General features: G+C 39.7%; 1 protein-coding gene across 1 annotated transcript in view; it reads right to left on the bottom strand.

The window, feature by feature from the left end:
• lrp5 (low density lipoprotein receptor-related protein 5) overlaps nucleotides 1–16161 on the bottom strand; it is a 45855-nt gene extending 29694 nt beyond the window's left edge. The window contains exons 1-5 of the mRNA XM_005933514.3: nucleotides 15895–16161; nucleotides 3735–3935; nucleotides 3355–3571; nucleotides 578–646; nucleotides 282–410 (exon numbers count right to left, since the gene is read on the bottom strand). Of these exons, the coding sequence (XP_005933576.1) occupies nucleotides 282–410; nucleotides 578–646; nucleotides 3355–3571; nucleotides 3735–3935; nucleotides 15895–15979 (701 nt within the window). The 5' untranslated portion in view covers nucleotides 15980–16161. The remainder of the gene's footprint in view (nucleotides 1–281; nucleotides 411–577; nucleotides 647–3354; nucleotides 3572–3734; nucleotides 3936–15894) is intronic.
• Between the last annotated feature and the right edge of the window lie 1391 nt (nucleotides 16162–17552).

Below are 17552 nucleotides of genomic sequence, written 5' to 3'. Positions count from 1 at the left end.
TCCACTCTAAAGTTGTACTCAGTAAGAGGCAACAAAAGGGGATTTGGTTATACTGGCTTATTGTCTTTGCAGTGTAGTTTTTACCAGTGGACCAGAACAACAGTCAGGGCATGCGGTAATGTTTTTGGTTTTGGATTACAGTATATGGATCCCCATATACTGAACTGAATGAAAAGGAAGGAGGAAAAGCATACATCATTACACTCTTGGTTTGAATTCATTCTAAGACAGCCTTTTACACGCACGCACACACACACGCAGATGTACATAAAGCTGCATACCGTGCTGATCCATCCAGATTGGCTCTATGAATGAAGCTGAGTTTGGCATCAGCCCAGTACAACTTCTGTTCCACCAGGTCTATGGTGAGACCGTTGGGCCAGTAAATGTCCTCATTCACTATTACTCTCCTGATACAAGACAGAGATGCTTAGAATTGAGATTTAAAAAAAACATTTTAATGTGACTTTTTTGTAACACATCTAAACAAAAAGTCCACACTACAAAAGTAAAACTACAACTAGTATACTACTGTAAACACAGAAGGTCTGAGTGCAGTCTTATGTAGTTACCGTACCTGTTGCTGCCATCCATGCCAGCACGCTCGATCCTGGGTTCCTCCCCCCAGTCTGTCCAGTACATGTAGCTGAGGGGAAGAGCAAAGAAATATATCACTCATACACATAACATTAAAACCAAAAGGATTTTGTTCTTTTTTGGGGGGTTTTAAATTTATTTATTTAGTTAGTTAATTTGTTTTTTGTTTTTACGTTTATACAACTTCTCAACATGTGATGTTTTATCTGTGTAATACGAGTTAATGAGTACTGTGCTAGAGGTTATTAGCATCTATTCCCCAGTCTCCTGTAGTACACAGGTCATCCAGAAGGCTGTGGAAAAGTGTTTTTGTTGGTGGATGATATCAAATATAACTTTTTGGTTTAAATGATAAACTTTCTGTTGGTAACAGGAAAATCCTGAGCTCCATCAGGACCTTATCCCATCTTTGAAATATGTTTTTAGTGTCAGGGTTTGGAGTTATTTAGCTTAATCTAAACCACCACTGATGGAACAAAGTTTTACATTTTAAGTTACATAAAGAAAAATTTCAGGAAAGGTGCAAGTTTTGTATAGTTTCCCTTTCACAGATACTAATACTAATACTGGATAGTAATACTGGATAACTAAAGTTAAGTAACTAAAGTTAAATTTGTACTTTTCATCTGTTTTAGTAATTGTTCTTATTATACTGACTTGATATCTATATGCTACTCACAGTGGTGGTATGGTGGCGCAGCGGCTGGTACTGCTGCTTGACAGCAACAAGGTCCTGGGTTTGAATCTGCAGTTTGCATGTTCTGCCTGAGACAATGTGGGGTTCCCTCCAAAGGAATGCATCTTAGGTCATGTGGTTATTCTAAAATGGCCTTGGGTGCGAGGTAGATAAAGTGTAATAATAACTAAAAGGCACGTATGAATCGATGGTTAAATGTGGTTTGCAGTCTGAAGAAGTCTGAGTGGTCAGTATGACTAGGAAAGCATTATAAAAGCCAGTCCATTTGTGCAAAAACTATTCTTAAACTCCTGCAACTGTAGCTAAAGAATTGAAATGAGAAATCTGGGAATAATGTGTATATATATATACAATATTGTCTTTGCATCTCAATGTTGTCTTTTATGTTTTTTTTAAATATGATTTCATATATATACTGTATATATACTACAGATTCAATGACCCCACCTGTAGTAACATTTCACTGGCACTGTAATGTGAATGCAGATGCTTCGTAAGAATTTAATCGACCTGCTTGAGTTTCATCTTTTCTCACACCACCAATGATTATTTTCTTTATAATGAAAAACATTGGCCTGAAACTCCAACACAGAAACACCGCATGGTTCTTGTGCTCTATAAAAATGTTATCTGTGCACACTGACAATCTAACTTTTTCTGTCATTGACATGTTTTTTAGCCTGTGGTGAAAAACTTTTCTTACTGTGAAATGTGTATTTAAGGGAAAAACACATTTAAACATAAAAAGGTCAAATGCCTTTAATGCAATAACAAGAAATGTGATTTACAGCCCCACTGTTCTAGTCAGGCTGAATTTACCTGAAACATAATATGTGTCGTCTGATGTTCTCAGGTGCAAACAAAACTGACCACGGCAGCTTTTCATTTTTTTAGTCATAATAAAAAATAAAAAAAATAAAAAACAAGCCTCTGAAAAGGGAACTTTGCATAAAAATGGCTGTAGTTCATAAAAAATGTTCTTAACCCCTTGAATTAAAGGCAAAAGCAAAAAACAAACAAACAAAACAGCAGTGTCACTATCCATACACTTAAGGACCTAATTGTATGTACAAGGCGCCGTTTAGCAGGGTTTTTTTTAACCTTTATTTATACAGGTATTTCCATTGAAACTCAATGTCTAATGTACAAGGGTTTTGGTTCTTAACCCTATTAAAACAGTGAAAGTAAAATGCAAACCATAAAGCTCCTAAATGGGACACAATCTGTCTGGGTTGGAAACCCTGTGACTTCTTACATTACAGCCAAAGAACAAAGGCGAAGAACACCTTCTGTGTACATTTGGGACCCCACTGGCTTCTGACAATTTTACTCTTTACTCTTTGGATAAGAAAGCTTTGCCTACCTGTCTTTTTTTTTTTAAAATCTGGGTATGTGCAGCATTTCCAGCAACATTTTCAGTTGCCCTTAGCTCAATTGTTCAGTAACCCAGTGTGTTAAAGAATGATCCTCATCCTCTCGGAATATTTGTGGTAGCATATAGATATAAAATTATAAAAACTGTGTCACTGTCACTGTATCAGTGTTTTCAGGGTTTGTTTTTTTAGATGAATTGCTATTTCTTAGTGCCCTAAACATGTTTATCTCTGTGTTCAGCTTGCCCTGTCACTCATTCAGCCAGCCAGACTCATTTTCCATCATCACTGATTGTAAGGTCAATATAATCATAAAAAATAGTACAGCTTTTTTTTCCTGTAACAACAACAGTAGTTACATTTTGAAGTGTTTCTACTGGCATTTATAATAATTAGTGAGCTTTCCAGTTTCATTGAGGACAACATGAGCTATAAGAGATCAAATCAGCAGAATCAGAAGAGCCAAGAAACTAGAAACTAGGTTATAAAATGTAAAAAAAAAAAAAGATTTTTGATATCCATATCAGTTTTACACCCAATTATTAATTTGATGTAGAATCTGGTCTGTGGTTTGATTGTGAGGATATTTTACATAGCCTACACCCCACCCAATATCTGATCCATTCAATAACAAAAAATGAATGGTGTCAGACACATCTTTGCACATTTCTGTGTGTATTTTGTTACCGCTGGCCAGGGTTGAGAGCGATAGCCCTGGGCTGGTCCAAGTCCATCCAGAACAACACCTTTCTTGAGGTTCCATCTAGGTTGGCCACTTCAATGCGATTGGTCTCTGAGTCCGTCCAGTAGAGCTTTTTACCCAACCAGTCACAGGCCAGCCCATCAGGACTGTCTAACCCTGATACTACCACAGTCTGGCCTGTTCCCAGTGCCTCTTTAAGGGCTGTAGGTAAAAAAAACCCCAACAAACTCAGTTGAAACTGTTACATGAAAAAGGGTGTATATTTCAATAAATCATTAACACATGCAGCAATAGTTATTTTAGCTTTTTACGAGAAAGTCCTCACCAAGTAGAAAAATTAAAAGTAAACAGTGTCTAGTCTTACAGTTAGAAGACTGATTCCAGTGAGTCTGTTTGATGGCTTCTTCACTGACATCCGTCCAAAATATCAGGCGTTCAGAATACAAGAAGTCCACAGCTGCTGCATCTTCCAGGTCACTCACGATGATGGCGGACTCCCCTCGGACACCATCTGCATCTACCAATCGCACGTCACGCCGATTGGCAAAAAGAAGGAGCGGTGACCCTGGAATGGAAAAGATCCTTTATGTAACATTTCATACATCACTCAGATTTCTCACAATGTTATTTCATACAGAGACGCAAAGATGCTTATATTCGAACAGTTATTAAATTTCACTGGTTTGCTAAAAAAAACAAAACAGCTATTGGATCTGCCTCTAGCAATCTGACTAAAGCTTTCAATTGATATCATGGCAATTCTCTCAAAAAATGAATAAACTTTTTCAAACAAAATGCTGCTTTATTTCTTCTGAATATTCTCATTTTTGTCTTTTTACCAAGTACAGACTGGAAATATGTGGGAAACATATCCAAAAGACTGACAAACACTCATTTCAGGGAGTTACTGCACTGGGGGAAAAATGCATTTTGGAGTCTCCATACTCTAACCTTTCGTGTCTCCTATAAGATCAGCAGAGGGGGAAATTAATGCATTATGCAATTATTACGGTACCACTCTCCACCTTCTCTAATGCAGAGACACACACCTGGGGGTTATTTTGCAGTTCCAGCACGTGTTACACCAGCGGAAGCCTTTTCTCTGTACCTACAGTTCTACTGACTCTCTAATCAGTCTGCTTTTATATGTGTAAACTGGCTAACTGTTCTCTCCTCCTCTCTGCACGGCACACACACAGTGGTGTCTTTCACATGCCCAGTGAACTACAATCCTTTTCTGAGCTCAGAATTAAATATACATAAAAAACAAACCTATTCTCAGATAAATACTGACACTGAGCACAGTGCTGATTCTAGACCCACACACAGTCAAGTTCACAATAGAACATAAAACAAACCAGGGCAATATAAGAAAAATGTTTGTACAAGAAAGCATTCCCACTCTGTCCCAACCATGCGGTAAGTATGCAAATGTCAGGGTCCAGATTCCATAAACCCATGTCTTTGTCAGCGCGGTTCAGTAACTCAAGAGATGTTGTCCTCCCACTGTTGAAGCCAGTAGTGATCACAGCAGCTGCCACAGTGCCTCTGGGGAATCCTGTGGTTTTGGCCAGGCAGGGTGGCAGAGCTACTACGCTGTGGTTTGGCACAACCGTGCCTCCTATAATCCCACAGAACGAAGCCAGTCTGCCTCTGTTAGTACGAACGCTGCCCAGAAACAATACCCAAGCCCTAAAAGACACATGGTACTGCTTTTATTAAACATAGTGTCTCCATAAGGCAATGGTTTAAACGTTCACTTAGCAAGCTAAAGCTCTCAGTTCCAGGACGAGCAGGGATTGCACCAGGAAGGGTATCTGATGTAAAAATCTGCCAAGTCAAACATATTGCTCTACCTGTTGTGGCGCCCCAAAGTGAGCGCTGAACGTAGTCTCTACTGCTGTTATTGAAATCAAATTACATAGGTAAAAGCAAGCACGGTGGTGCGGTGGATAGCACTGTTGCCTCACAGCAAGAAGGTCTGCGTTAGATTCGAGTTCGGGTTCGAGTTCAGGGCCTTTCTGTGTGGAGTTTGCATGTTTCTCCCCATGTTTGCGGGGAGAAACATGCTGATTAATCAAACCAATAATTCTTTAAAATATTCAGTTCAAACACAACGTTGTTATGTTGCTAGAGAGGAAATAGGTAGCTTTACTGTAGCAGTAATGAAACAGATACATAAAACAAAATGACAGGAAATTACAGCAATTCACATCAAGTGAGTGGGCATCACGTGTCCATGCTCATCCACACTCAGGCTACACCCTTGACATAAACAGTGTGCTTCCAGTACTGGGGCCTGTTCTTCGTACGTCGCTTACTACATCCAAGATCAAATGACACATCCAAGATCAAATCATCGCGCTAACCGTGAGCTCGCTAATCCGGTTCCCCGAACACACCTGCTGTTGACGATTACTACAGCTGGATGAAGTAATGCGCGATCACTGGGTGTCGTAAAAGGGGCTACGCATCGATAGCAGAAACAGTGATCGGCAACCCGCTGATTGGTCGGCGAAAATGTCGAAGGGGCGTGCTCGGTATTTTCCGGCAGCAGAGCAAGAACTCATGAGTGAGGGATTTCAGGAGTTTCAGAGTTTAATTAAAACGCAAGAGAACACTGCAAAGGCTGCAAAAGCAAGGAGAGAGGGCTGGCAGAAAGTTGCTGACAAATCAAACTCGTAGGTAATTTAATAATAATAATAATAATGGATTGGGTTTATATAGCGCTCTCCAAGGCACCCAAAGCGCTTTACGATACCACTATTCATTCACTCCCACATTCACACACTGGTGGAGGCAGCTACGGTTGTAGCCAGGCTGCCATATCGCGCCATCGGCCCCTCTGGCCAACACCAGTAGGCGGTAGGGTAGATCTATCATATGACACTATATTGTCCAATATCATATGGCATTATATTATATCATAATATGTTATATTATATCCCCTTTCACATTAGAGCCACAACAGGACCCACAAGAACATGGGAACAAGTAAAAGTGGAATACAGGAGTATTCTACAGAATGGTAATATTTATCTCTTAGATTGCTTTTCGTCTCTTGGCAAGGTAATACTGGCCTGTAATACTCTGTTAGTTTGTTCATAACAGCAACCAAGAAAAGGGCAGAGGAAAAAAAGACAGGTGGTGGTCCTGCACCCCCTCGTCAACAAGTTGGTTAAGTAAATAATACCCTCACGGGAATATCGATATCTCTCAATGAGCACACTGTCGCGCTGAGCTAAAGGATCCTGTCTATCCCGCAATATACGCTGAATTCTGAAGGACTCTCCTTATCAATCTTGCACCTTCCGCAATGGGTGCTCGCGTATACGGACAGGGCTTCCCAAATCCACCTTCGCTTTTATAGCCGTGGTCTCTCATCTTGATTACACGAAGTAATTTACAATTACTACTCTGAAATATGAATTACATCTGTAATAATCACATACATGTAATAGAATGTTAATAGTTCATTTCCCTTTTTTAGGAAATGACCTGTATGTATCTGTGTGACATCAATACAAGGATCAGGTGCTGCATTATCTTTAGTTACATTGATGTTATTTATTTATGGTGAAACAGTGGTGGAATATCGCTGTTGCTTTCGTATAAATGAAGCGGACATACCTGCGTGGCCGCGATCTAATCCTGTTTACATAAAGTAAACCTGCTCCCGAGCAGGTTTACGCTTACGGCTCTGTTGCTATGACAGCAAGTCCCGGATGAGCTTCGGGGAACCGAACGATCCAGGATCACGTCGAAATCGTCAACAATCTAATCCAGCTAACTCACTTAGCGAGGTACGAAGAACGGGCCCCTGAAAACAAGTCTGAAGCGGTGCTGTTTGCTACATGTCAGAAATGACAACTGTGGATAATGTCCAGAAGCGATTCTCCTAACAGAGGTAGGATTTCATGTATGAAAACAACTAAGCAGAGCGAGGCCCCCCAGATGGATGAGGACAGGGATAACTCTGGGAATTAGAGAGCTGATACATTTAAGTGACTTTCAACACACTGGCAGTTTTTTAGTTGGTGGAATAAAACCTGGAAATGAATGAAATGAATGTTAAGCAACACAAAGTTTAACACAGGTTACTCCTACAGTTTCATTGAACTGTGTTTTCTCTATCACTTATTTATTTTGTACATAGAAAACCAAAACAATAACTTAAAGACCAACTTCCAGTTTGGTAACCTCAGTGAAAGAAATGTGCTGGAAAATTATCTATACATGCTGAAATAACAACTGAAGTAATTTTTATAACAGTGTTTATTCTCTCCTCAAAATACACAGGGCTGAGCCGTAAGAATGAGAGTGCCATTCTTATAATCCTATGAGTGAGTGCTGTTTTTTCCTACTGTTGCTTTTTTGCTAAAGGAGATGTTTTTTTTACATTTATGGGGGACTCTCAGAGAGCTTATTATACTCTGAGGAGTTTCATTTTTGTTATTGATGAATAAGAATATAAACTTTGTTAGTATTAATGTAAACGGGCTGAATGGACCAGTTAAAAGAAAGAAAGTTTTAAACCAGCTAAGAAAAATGTAAATTAAAGTTGCCTTTATGCAAGAAACCCATCTTACTGCAATAGAACAAAGTAGGTTGGCCATGTTATGTCATCTTCATTTCATTCTACAGCCAGAGGACTGGCTATACTGATGAATAAAAATATTCCAGTGACAATAAAAGAAACTTTAATTGACCCTTCTGGTTGATTAGTTAATTGTGAAATTTATTCAGAACAATGGACCCCCCCCTAAATTAATACAACCCAGTTATGATCATAGTTCCTTTTTCAAGAAAAACTGGATTTTCTAAGGAGAGTTCTTGCTAGCTGAAAGTACTTGCGAAACAAGAAAAAAAACAACAACCAAAAACCGACTGACAGCAAAAGAAAAAAACAGCAATATTGATAGTGAGTTGTGAGATTTGTCTGTCTGTCACTGTTAACTATGTTAGTCTCTTTTTTTTATAAACAAATCGGGGGTTTCTCCGATGCGTCATCTAGCAGGCTATTTGAGGAGCAGCTGGACAGCTCTCAGGTGTTGGATTATTGTCTCAGTCTTAAGTGGTAACACGTCAAATGTCTATTATGTAGAACTTTGATTAGCAGGACATTCACGGATCGTGACGCTCACTGCCCAGCTATTCTCAGCCTGTGATCTCTGCCTACCTTTCCGTACTACCTCAGTTCCTCTCTTCCAGACCTCAGCCTCCCTGCTCACCTGCACTGCCACTGGTCCAAGCCGTCCCCGTTTCAGTCTCCATCCTTACATACCTCGCCCAAGACTGCAGTAAACATGTGGCAAACAGTTCGAGTTTCTCGTTCTCATTCCAGTGTTCTGTTTATCATTTCATCCTCACTGTAAATCAACCTGCCTTCACTGCAGCTGTGTCTGTCTGAGTGATCTGCCACCAGGGTCCACTAGTGTAAAATGGTAAATGGCCTGTATTTATATAGCGCTTTACTAGTCCCTAAGGACCCCAAAGCGCTTTACATATCCAGTCATCCACCCATTCACACACACATTCACACACTGGTGATGGCAAGCTACATTGTAGCCACAGCCACCCTGGGGCGCACTGACAGAGGCGAGGCTGCCGGACACTGGCACCACCGGGCCCTCTGACCACCACCAGTAGGCAACAGGTGAAGTGTCTTGCCCAAGGACACAACGACCGAGACTGTCCAAGCCGGGGCTCGAACCGGCAACCTTCCGATTACAAGGCGAACGCCCAACTCTTGAGCCACGATCGCCCCACGTGCAATTCCTGACATCCTGGTACATTTCTGGAATGAACTCCTGATTCAGCTGTTTATTTTCCTCAATGTGCTTCATAAATGGGAGGTGAACCTAACCCGCAGAATCACTGAGCGAGAGGGATACTAATGCCAAGTTTTGGCCCAGATGTGCCAGAGGTCAGTTCGAGTTGCTTCCTTTCAGGCGTTTTCCATTCTGAAAAATTTGGGGATATTTTTTTTAATATTAGTATAATGTGTTTAATAAGTTTAAAAGAGCATTTGCATTACATATGGTTCACTTTTTGAAGTATTCTGTTTTATTGTGAAGAGCTCATGATTGTAAGAGGAAGTCAATGTGGTTGTGATCGGTAAATCAGATATTGCATCTGTATATATGAAATTGTGTTTTTTCATATTGTGAAACATGTTGCAAAACAGTAAGGCAGACTAACTGTATTATTTAAAGATTGCATGAATATACTCTGCAGGTTAGTGCAGAATGAACAGGTTAGTTTGCTGTACTGTGATGGGTTTAAAGTAAACAACAGTGTGTTAGACTGGTGCACAGTGGCTGTGCGGTCGTGGTTAAAGTTTGATTACATGAAATGTAGCATTGGCTAATATGAACTTTAGCTGATGATGCTTCATACCAGCTGTATACTGTCTAATATGAAGACAGCATAAACAGTGTACTGTTAGTACATAGAATGGAAATTGGCCAGGACAACTCATGAAACATCTGCTGACATCTGGTTCAAGTTTATAAATCCACAAAGGGCAGCAGGTCAGCTGATCACAGCTTGTACACTAACAAAATCTACTGAAGCTCTCAGTTTTTATTATTGTGAGTAGTGATTCTTTTCTTTGCGCTGAGCCACTACAATTGATTTTAGGGTTGAATCCCACTGTAACCCCTGACTGTGCTCATTTTCCTGTTTAGAGGCAAAGTCACCCTCTATAATGGAGGCAACAGAAAATATGTTTTTCTTTTTCTTCTGACTCAAGCTGCCTACAATACTACTTTCTTACTTTGAGTCCATTTCACAGCCTGTACTTTTTTACTTTTACTTGAGTAACGAACATTACTTCAACTTTTACTAAAGTAATTTTTTTAAAACTAGTATTTGTACTTCTACTTAAGTACAGAATGAAGGTACTTTTGCCACCTCTAATGTTAAGAAATGAGGATGTCATAGGGACAGCTCAGGTTGAGTGGATTCAGGCAAAATTACAGAAGCAAGGCTGAGATGGTTTGGACATGTGTGGAAAAGAATTTTAATACAGAGCTGCCAGGCTGGAGGGAAAGAAGAGGACCAAAAAAAAGATTTGTGGATGTCGTAAAGGATGTTATGCAGAGGGTTGGTGTAACAGAGGAGGATGCTATGAATAGGATCTAATGAATCCACCGTAGTGATCCCTAAAGCGAGCAGCCAAAACCCAAAGAAGAACACTTAATGTAATGACCATGCTATATCTTGACGAAATTTTTACCCCAGATAATCCTCCTCCGAAACAGCAAATCAGCCCGTAAACTCATCAGGAAAGTCTCTAAAGATCTATTTTCCCAAAGACCTCTATTTAACTTTTTCTATACAACAGGCAGGTTTAAGGCACTTCTGCACTAGCTTTACCTTTCAGGCCCAAAAGCTACATACATCTTTTATACTGTCACCCCTAATAAAAAGTTCTGAAAGATCCTACACCATGACTTTGCGTAGTAGGATCAAACTAAAGGTGCAGGGCATCAAAAATCTCCTGATGATTCCATCACTGGAAAACTGTTTATTTATATTATAAGATGCCAACGCCCTGTGGCAGATTCCAAGTAAGGACCAAGTCTCTCTGTGATCCTACAGCCAGCAGTGTGTGTCAAGTCTGAATCAGTACATTATGAATCCAGTGTCAGTCAAGTCATAGAAGTCCTGAGAAAGACAGGGTATGCCTGTGTGTGTGTGTGTGTGTGTGTGTGTGTGTGTGTGTGTGTGTGTGTGTGTGTGTGTGTGTGTGTGTGTGTGTTGGGGGTGGGGGCTTGAAAACAAAGAAGGGCTCCAAAAGAAGTTTTGAAAGAGTAGGCAATGCACTGCTGAACTCTTTTCCATGCATACACGCTCATGCACAAATGAACACACACAACTTCTCAGCTCTCCTGTTTTGTTCTGCCTGGAGAAAGCCAGCAGGCCCCCCTCACTTTACTTCTTATCAGAACCCATCTCAACAAAGGCGTCTGTGTGTTTGGTGAAGGGCTAAAAGGAAGGAAGAGATTTTCTTCACACCTCCCCAATCGGGACGAGAAAAATGTGCATGATAAGAGTGGGGAACATGGTTAGTGTGTGCATGTGTGTTAGAGAGTGGACCCCAGAGAAATCAAGGTAGACTGCCACAGACTTCCTCTGTCTCCACCTGTGCGAGTTCTTTCCTATTTTCTCTCTCATTCTTTCGTCCTACCTACTTCTCCCGCTCTTCTTTTCTCTCCATTTGTTACATCAGGCTTTTACAAAATCCAAACAGCATAGAGTCTCCAACCAGGCTAATGCAAACACGAAAAGTCATAAACCCAGTACTTTCATTCCTCCTCAGTGCTGTTACCATACCCCTTCTCCTCACGTTTAGCTCCTCAGATTTCCCTTCCTACCCTTAAACCATTTTCCCTTCCCTTCTCATATTCTAATGCATCTCATTCAGTGAGTTTTTGCAAGGCTGGAAATCACATCAACTTTTTAGTAGTAACAGATCAAGCATATCCTAACTTGTAAATCTCAGAACATGAGTTTGGTGTTAAAGTGTGGATTTGCAAAACCCTGATGCATGCCACACCAGAGAGGGCCCAAAGTTGTTGCCTGAAAGCTTCTTTATATTAATTGTGAATATTGGCAAAACACACAGCTTAGCTGTTTTCAACTGTGATCATCCGCTTTTTATCCTCACAACTTAAGCATAAAACAGTTTCGATGTTGTGCCACAGTAACTTGTTAGCATGTGGCATTTATGAGGTTCAATCACAGCAGCATTTCATTTTCCATCCAATATTGTAATAATGTCTGACAACAGAAACACAAAAAACATGTGAATGAGAACAACAGTATTATAAATGTAGCTGTACTGTTGCTGCTGGGATTTAGCTGTTTTTGGTTTGCATTATTGTAGGGTCTTCACGTTGCAATATAAGGCACCTTGAGGCAAATGCTGTTGTGTTTTGGCACCTTATAAATAAAACTGATTTGATTTGAACTGAATTGCTTCAGCGCAGGCAGAGGTCCGTACTAAAACATTTTAAACATCAGATATGAGTGCCATTCATCTCTTCTTTCAGTTTCATAAGGATACCTGTCAGCATACACACACTTGCATGGTATTGCACCTACAGTGGACTAAAGGTACTGCACCACAGTGATCGGAATTATACGTATGTATAAGACTCCAATTTGTTCATGTAAATGGAGAATCCTCTTCAGATACTAAGGTTAATTATGCAGTTCACAGAGTTCTGCACTAGGGCCAATTCTGTTTACATTATACATGTTTCCCATAGGTAGTATCATTAGAAGGCAAAGCATACATTTTCACTGCTATGCAGATGACACCCAACCAAGAAGCCTGATAACATCCACCAATTATTGAAATAATGTCTTAAAGACATAAAGACCTAGATAGACTCTAATTTCCTGCTTCTAAATTCAGATAAAACTGAGGTTAATGTACTCGTCCCTAAAAATCTTAGAAACATGGTGTCTAACCACATGCTTACTGGAGGCCAGCATTACCTTGGCCTCCAGCAACACTGTGAGGAAAAGACTGAAAGTAGCTTTTGACCAGGATTTGTTCTTCATTGCACATATTAAACCAATATGTAGGACTGCTTTCTTCAATTTGTGCAATATCTCTAACATTAGAAATCTCCGCTCTCAGGGTGATGCTGAAAAACTAGTTTTAGGCTGGACTACTGTAATTCATCATTATCAAGGTGTGATCTAGTGCTATATAAATAAAATTGAATTGAATTAATACACAATCACTGCTGTGCTGCAAAATGCTAACTATGGAATGCTTGATACTCTGTATAAATATTGCTATATTCTATTGTCAATCACCATATTAATAGTTATGTTCCTAACAGGCAAAGCTATCTCAGTGTTTCCTACACTTGGAGTGTACTTATTATGCCTGGGTGGCCAGCCAGGTATATTATCTTACATAATCTGTAGCTAATGTTGCTATTGTGGCAGTCCTCTATGTCTTTCAGTGGCCTCCCAGAAAGGATCTCATCCTGTGGTTCTGTGTATGTCAGCTCCAACTGTTTTCCTCTGGAAATCTGCTAAGCACCACACTAAGAAGAACCTGCAGCAGGTGGTGAAGGGGTTCATGGTTACCAAGGGTAAAGAGCTAAACAAGGACAGTTGAAGCCCAAAACCGGAGAAACTGAGTTCAGGATGAGAGATTTTCTTGAAAGGCATAGACTCATGCACATACAAATACATCCTAGATGTGGATCTGTAGGAAACATATACATGACTTGGATGAATGTTCTTATGGTTAATGGTTAATTTGACATTACTCTGTTCAACTGTAAGTGATAATGAATAGTGTCATGCTTTCTCAAGGGTACAAGATAAATATGTTACTTTGAGCAACAGGTTCTTGTTGGACTTTGTTACCATTTATGACACAGCTGAAAGTGTGTGAAAGATTTCATTTGAAAATAGTACAACAGGCCTAAGGAATTTTCCAACTGGCCTACTGTGCTGTTAGAAAAAAACTGTTAAGAAAAAACTGAAGTCCTAACAAAACATGCTTCACTTTAAATAAGAGGACAGTTAAATTATAACAATGACACAGTGGTGCTCAGGCAAAAAGTAACAAAATACAACTTAAACATACTTGAACAGAATTAGAGGACCTCTGTTAAAAGATTACTGAATGAAAACGATGTAAATATTAGTAATAAAAAAATGTGTTTAAAGAATTATTTTTTGCTCACAAATTAGGCTTCATTAGCAGTTTACTGGATGCATTAACAGGTTTGTAGTATTTAAGTGCTGCAGATGAATAATATAAAATGCATGTTTTATATACTGCCGCAATTTATTTTATTTTCTATCAACTATTAAACCACGACATTGTTTTTTAGTCCCTAACCTTTAAAATAATTATTGCTGTTAGCTACATGTCATTAAATAAAAAGCACTGTGCTTTCTCTACGGTTAAACTGAAGTGAAAACTAAAAGAAAAGAAAATTACTCACCCAGCTCTCAAGCTGAGAATTGTTCCTTACCTAATACCACAGTTGTAAAGTAATCATGAAGGACTTACTACTAGAAGGTTGGCAGTAGTTGGAGTAATAAGTAATGAGTGAGTATTTACTGCGTTTTCTCTGGCTGTGTTTGGTTAAAGGTTTATCAAAAATAACTCAGAGAAAGCGTATGAGCTACTTAGCGATCATAAAAAGGAATGATGAAATCTGAAGAGTCAGTAATACAGTGCCTTTCAGTCGGTTCTCTATTATCTACTATCTAGTCAAGGATTAAGAACGATAAGTTCTTAAGAAATGTCACTATTGTGTGCTTGAGGGCTATACACAATCCAACAAACACAAATACTGTGGACACATTTTGTTTTTTTGAACCTCATAATATACATTTACACAGTCAGCAACTACACTTCATGCTCTTTGTTTGAGTAGTAAAACCAGTAAGATTCTTTTAACACATAATTGACCAGCTAACCAGCTCAGTGACGACATGAGGTAGCTGACTCAGTAAAATTGTAATGATAAAATAGCTGAGTAGGTGCGGCATATAGCTCAAACTGTTAAGTTAGAATGAAGTCAGAGATAGCCTCCACTTTGGTCATTCTTCTTATGTAAATTATTGTTATGCAAAGTTATAACTAGCTTTGAGTCAGTGGCCCGGTGACACTGACGGAAAGTAGAAAAATCAAAGATTGCAACTTTCATCAACAAATCTGGAATTGGTCTTATCTGTACCTTAAAAAACAATTGAGTGAGCTTAAAGGGAGCTAGAGTTTTTAGAAGTTAATTTTATATGAAGTATTGGAGCATGAAATAATATGCCTGAGCTGTAAGTGGCCGCATAGTATATCCCCCAGGGATCAATAAAGTATTCTGATTCTGATTCTGATTCTGATAGAAAGCACCAGGACCTGCAAAAATGTATCCATATGAGAGAAAACTAAGCTCCGCCTCTCGCTGAGCCGTTTCAGGCGATTAAATAGTAATAGCGCAATTCAGGCGGTGGAGAAGGGAATGCTTATAAAGACATCGATCCTCATTGGAAAATGTTTGCCTGGTTCTCTGGTGTGCTCTTTCTCAAATAAACATACCGGCGTATTTGCACTATTACAGAAGAAAGACTGGCTGACATCCGACACCGAGCACGAATGGCTGGAGCTACCGAGGCCCGACAAAACAGCCAGGCTGACTTTAAAGTTAATTTATTTTCCTGTAACTGTGACGGCTGTAAAACTGAGGGGGAAAGCAGGGGTCCGTTTGGTTACACAATCCCTCTCATAGAGCGTGTCGCCAACACCAATTCAAAGTTTAAAGACTTCCATTGTGTTGGTTTGCCCTTGGGATATAAAAATCTAAAGTTTGACACAAGAAATCGCTGCTAGACTCAGACTGACCAAATGTGGTAACATTTGAGGGCAGTGAAGTGCACAAATGCGCGGCAGGCTCGGACCGTGTTCACCAGTGTTCTTATCAGCTTTCGTGCTTCCACCTTTCTTGAGGATCCATGTTGTGAACAAAAAGTAAACGTACCGTCAACCGCCGACAGAAGGCAACTCCAGAGCAGCAACGCCACCAGTAGACCGCCCATTTCAAGTCCTCTGCACTTTAAATCCATAACTCCGGGTCCATTTTCTTATATTTACTCCTCAGTCGAGTTGTGAAGCCCTCCACTCCTCAGTGCTCACATGTACACATATGGTCTGTGTTCCACTGTAACGCCAGATGTGGCTGCATGCAGGAGTGTGCGCTTCTGTGTGTCCTCCGCTATCGACTACATTCCCCCCCACCCCGTCCCACTTAAGGCGCTCGCGCTACTTTATACTTTGGACTCTCGAGCTCGCGCACTGAGAGAAAGGGCAGGCGGGCGTGGAATTACGTCACTCAACACGAGGCTGTCCCATTTTTTATTCTTACTAATTTGACTTTTGTGTAAATGTCATAAATATCAGATGTTGGACAGCAGTTAGAGTAAACGCTGCTCTGTTGCTTTAAGGACAGGCTTTTATGTCCCTGCACATGAAATTCTAAAACAAGATGTAAAGTATGACTTTTAAATGAAGTGAACCTCTGTAAAACTAGGATGAAACAAAGGAAATTACTAGTTAAGAGACTCCTTCCACTTGTTGTTTATGTCGAGTGGGGCGAGACACTTAAAATAACCTGGATTTCTCTGTGTATGCTAATAATCCACGTCATTAAAGATGATAGCAAATGAAAAAAATCACTTCATTGAATATCAGCTGCAACTGATTTTTTTGGAAATAAAGCTGACATTTTTTCATAGGTTTGCAAAAAGACATGCTGCAACAGGTCATTTTAGCCTACACTTACAGGAATTTTTAATGGATTTGCCGATTTTGTTATTCATAAGTAATAAATTATCCAGTTAATAAGTAATAAAAATCATTAAATGTGTCCTTAGTAGGGACAGTGACAGCAAAACCTTCTAACAAACCTCACCCTGTCAGTCATGACAGAATATGATGCCCTTGTTAAATACACTGATGTTGATACAGGATAACCTTGTAAATTAAAGTAACCAAACAACCATTCAAATTAAGCAAGAACTCTAGATTGTTTTTGTCTGGACTCCAAGCATTTTTGTTTTTTATTAATCAAACTGACTTCCAGGATGTATTGCAGCATACCTCAGTCGTCCCCAAATGTTCTTGGTTTTAAACGCAAAAGCAAGTAAGCCATGTAATCATCGACTAGTTAAAGAAATATCGTACACCAGTCTAACGATATCTCCTCCTCCTTCCCAGACACCACAGATCCGCTACAGTTCGCCTTCCGATCCAACAGATCCACAGAGGATGCCATCGCCCACGTCCTGCACACCACCCTCAGCCACGTGGACAAGAAACAGGGTAACTATGTGAGAATGCTGTTTGGTGATTAAAGTTCAGCGTTTAACACAATAGTGCCCTGCAGACTGTTCACAAAGCTGAAGAGTATCAAATAGACACAGTGGAGACAAATGTATGTACATGGGGGACACATTATGACACAGCTGTGAACAGGGCACAGGTACTACCTACTCTGTAATTTCTGAGATTATTAGCCATAAGTAAAAAAAAAAAAAAGACATTTAACTTCAGAAACGGCATGATTATTTGTTATTGAGTGATTTCCATAATATTTATCTAAAAATATTATGGAAATCACTCAATAACAAATAATCATGC

The sequence above is a fragment of the Haplochromis burtoni genome, unplaced genomic scaffold (genome assembly GCF_018398535.1).
Source record: "Haplochromis burtoni strain Fernald_Lab_line unplaced genomic scaffold, NCSU_Asbu1 Contig_169, whole genome shotgun sequence".
Taxonomy (NCBI): domain Eukaryota; kingdom Metazoa; phylum Chordata; class Actinopteri; order Cichliformes; family Cichlidae; genus Haplochromis; species Haplochromis burtoni.
The sequence above is the reverse complement of the archived record's forward strand: the minus strand, read 5'-3'. Positions and strand labels throughout refer to the sequence as shown.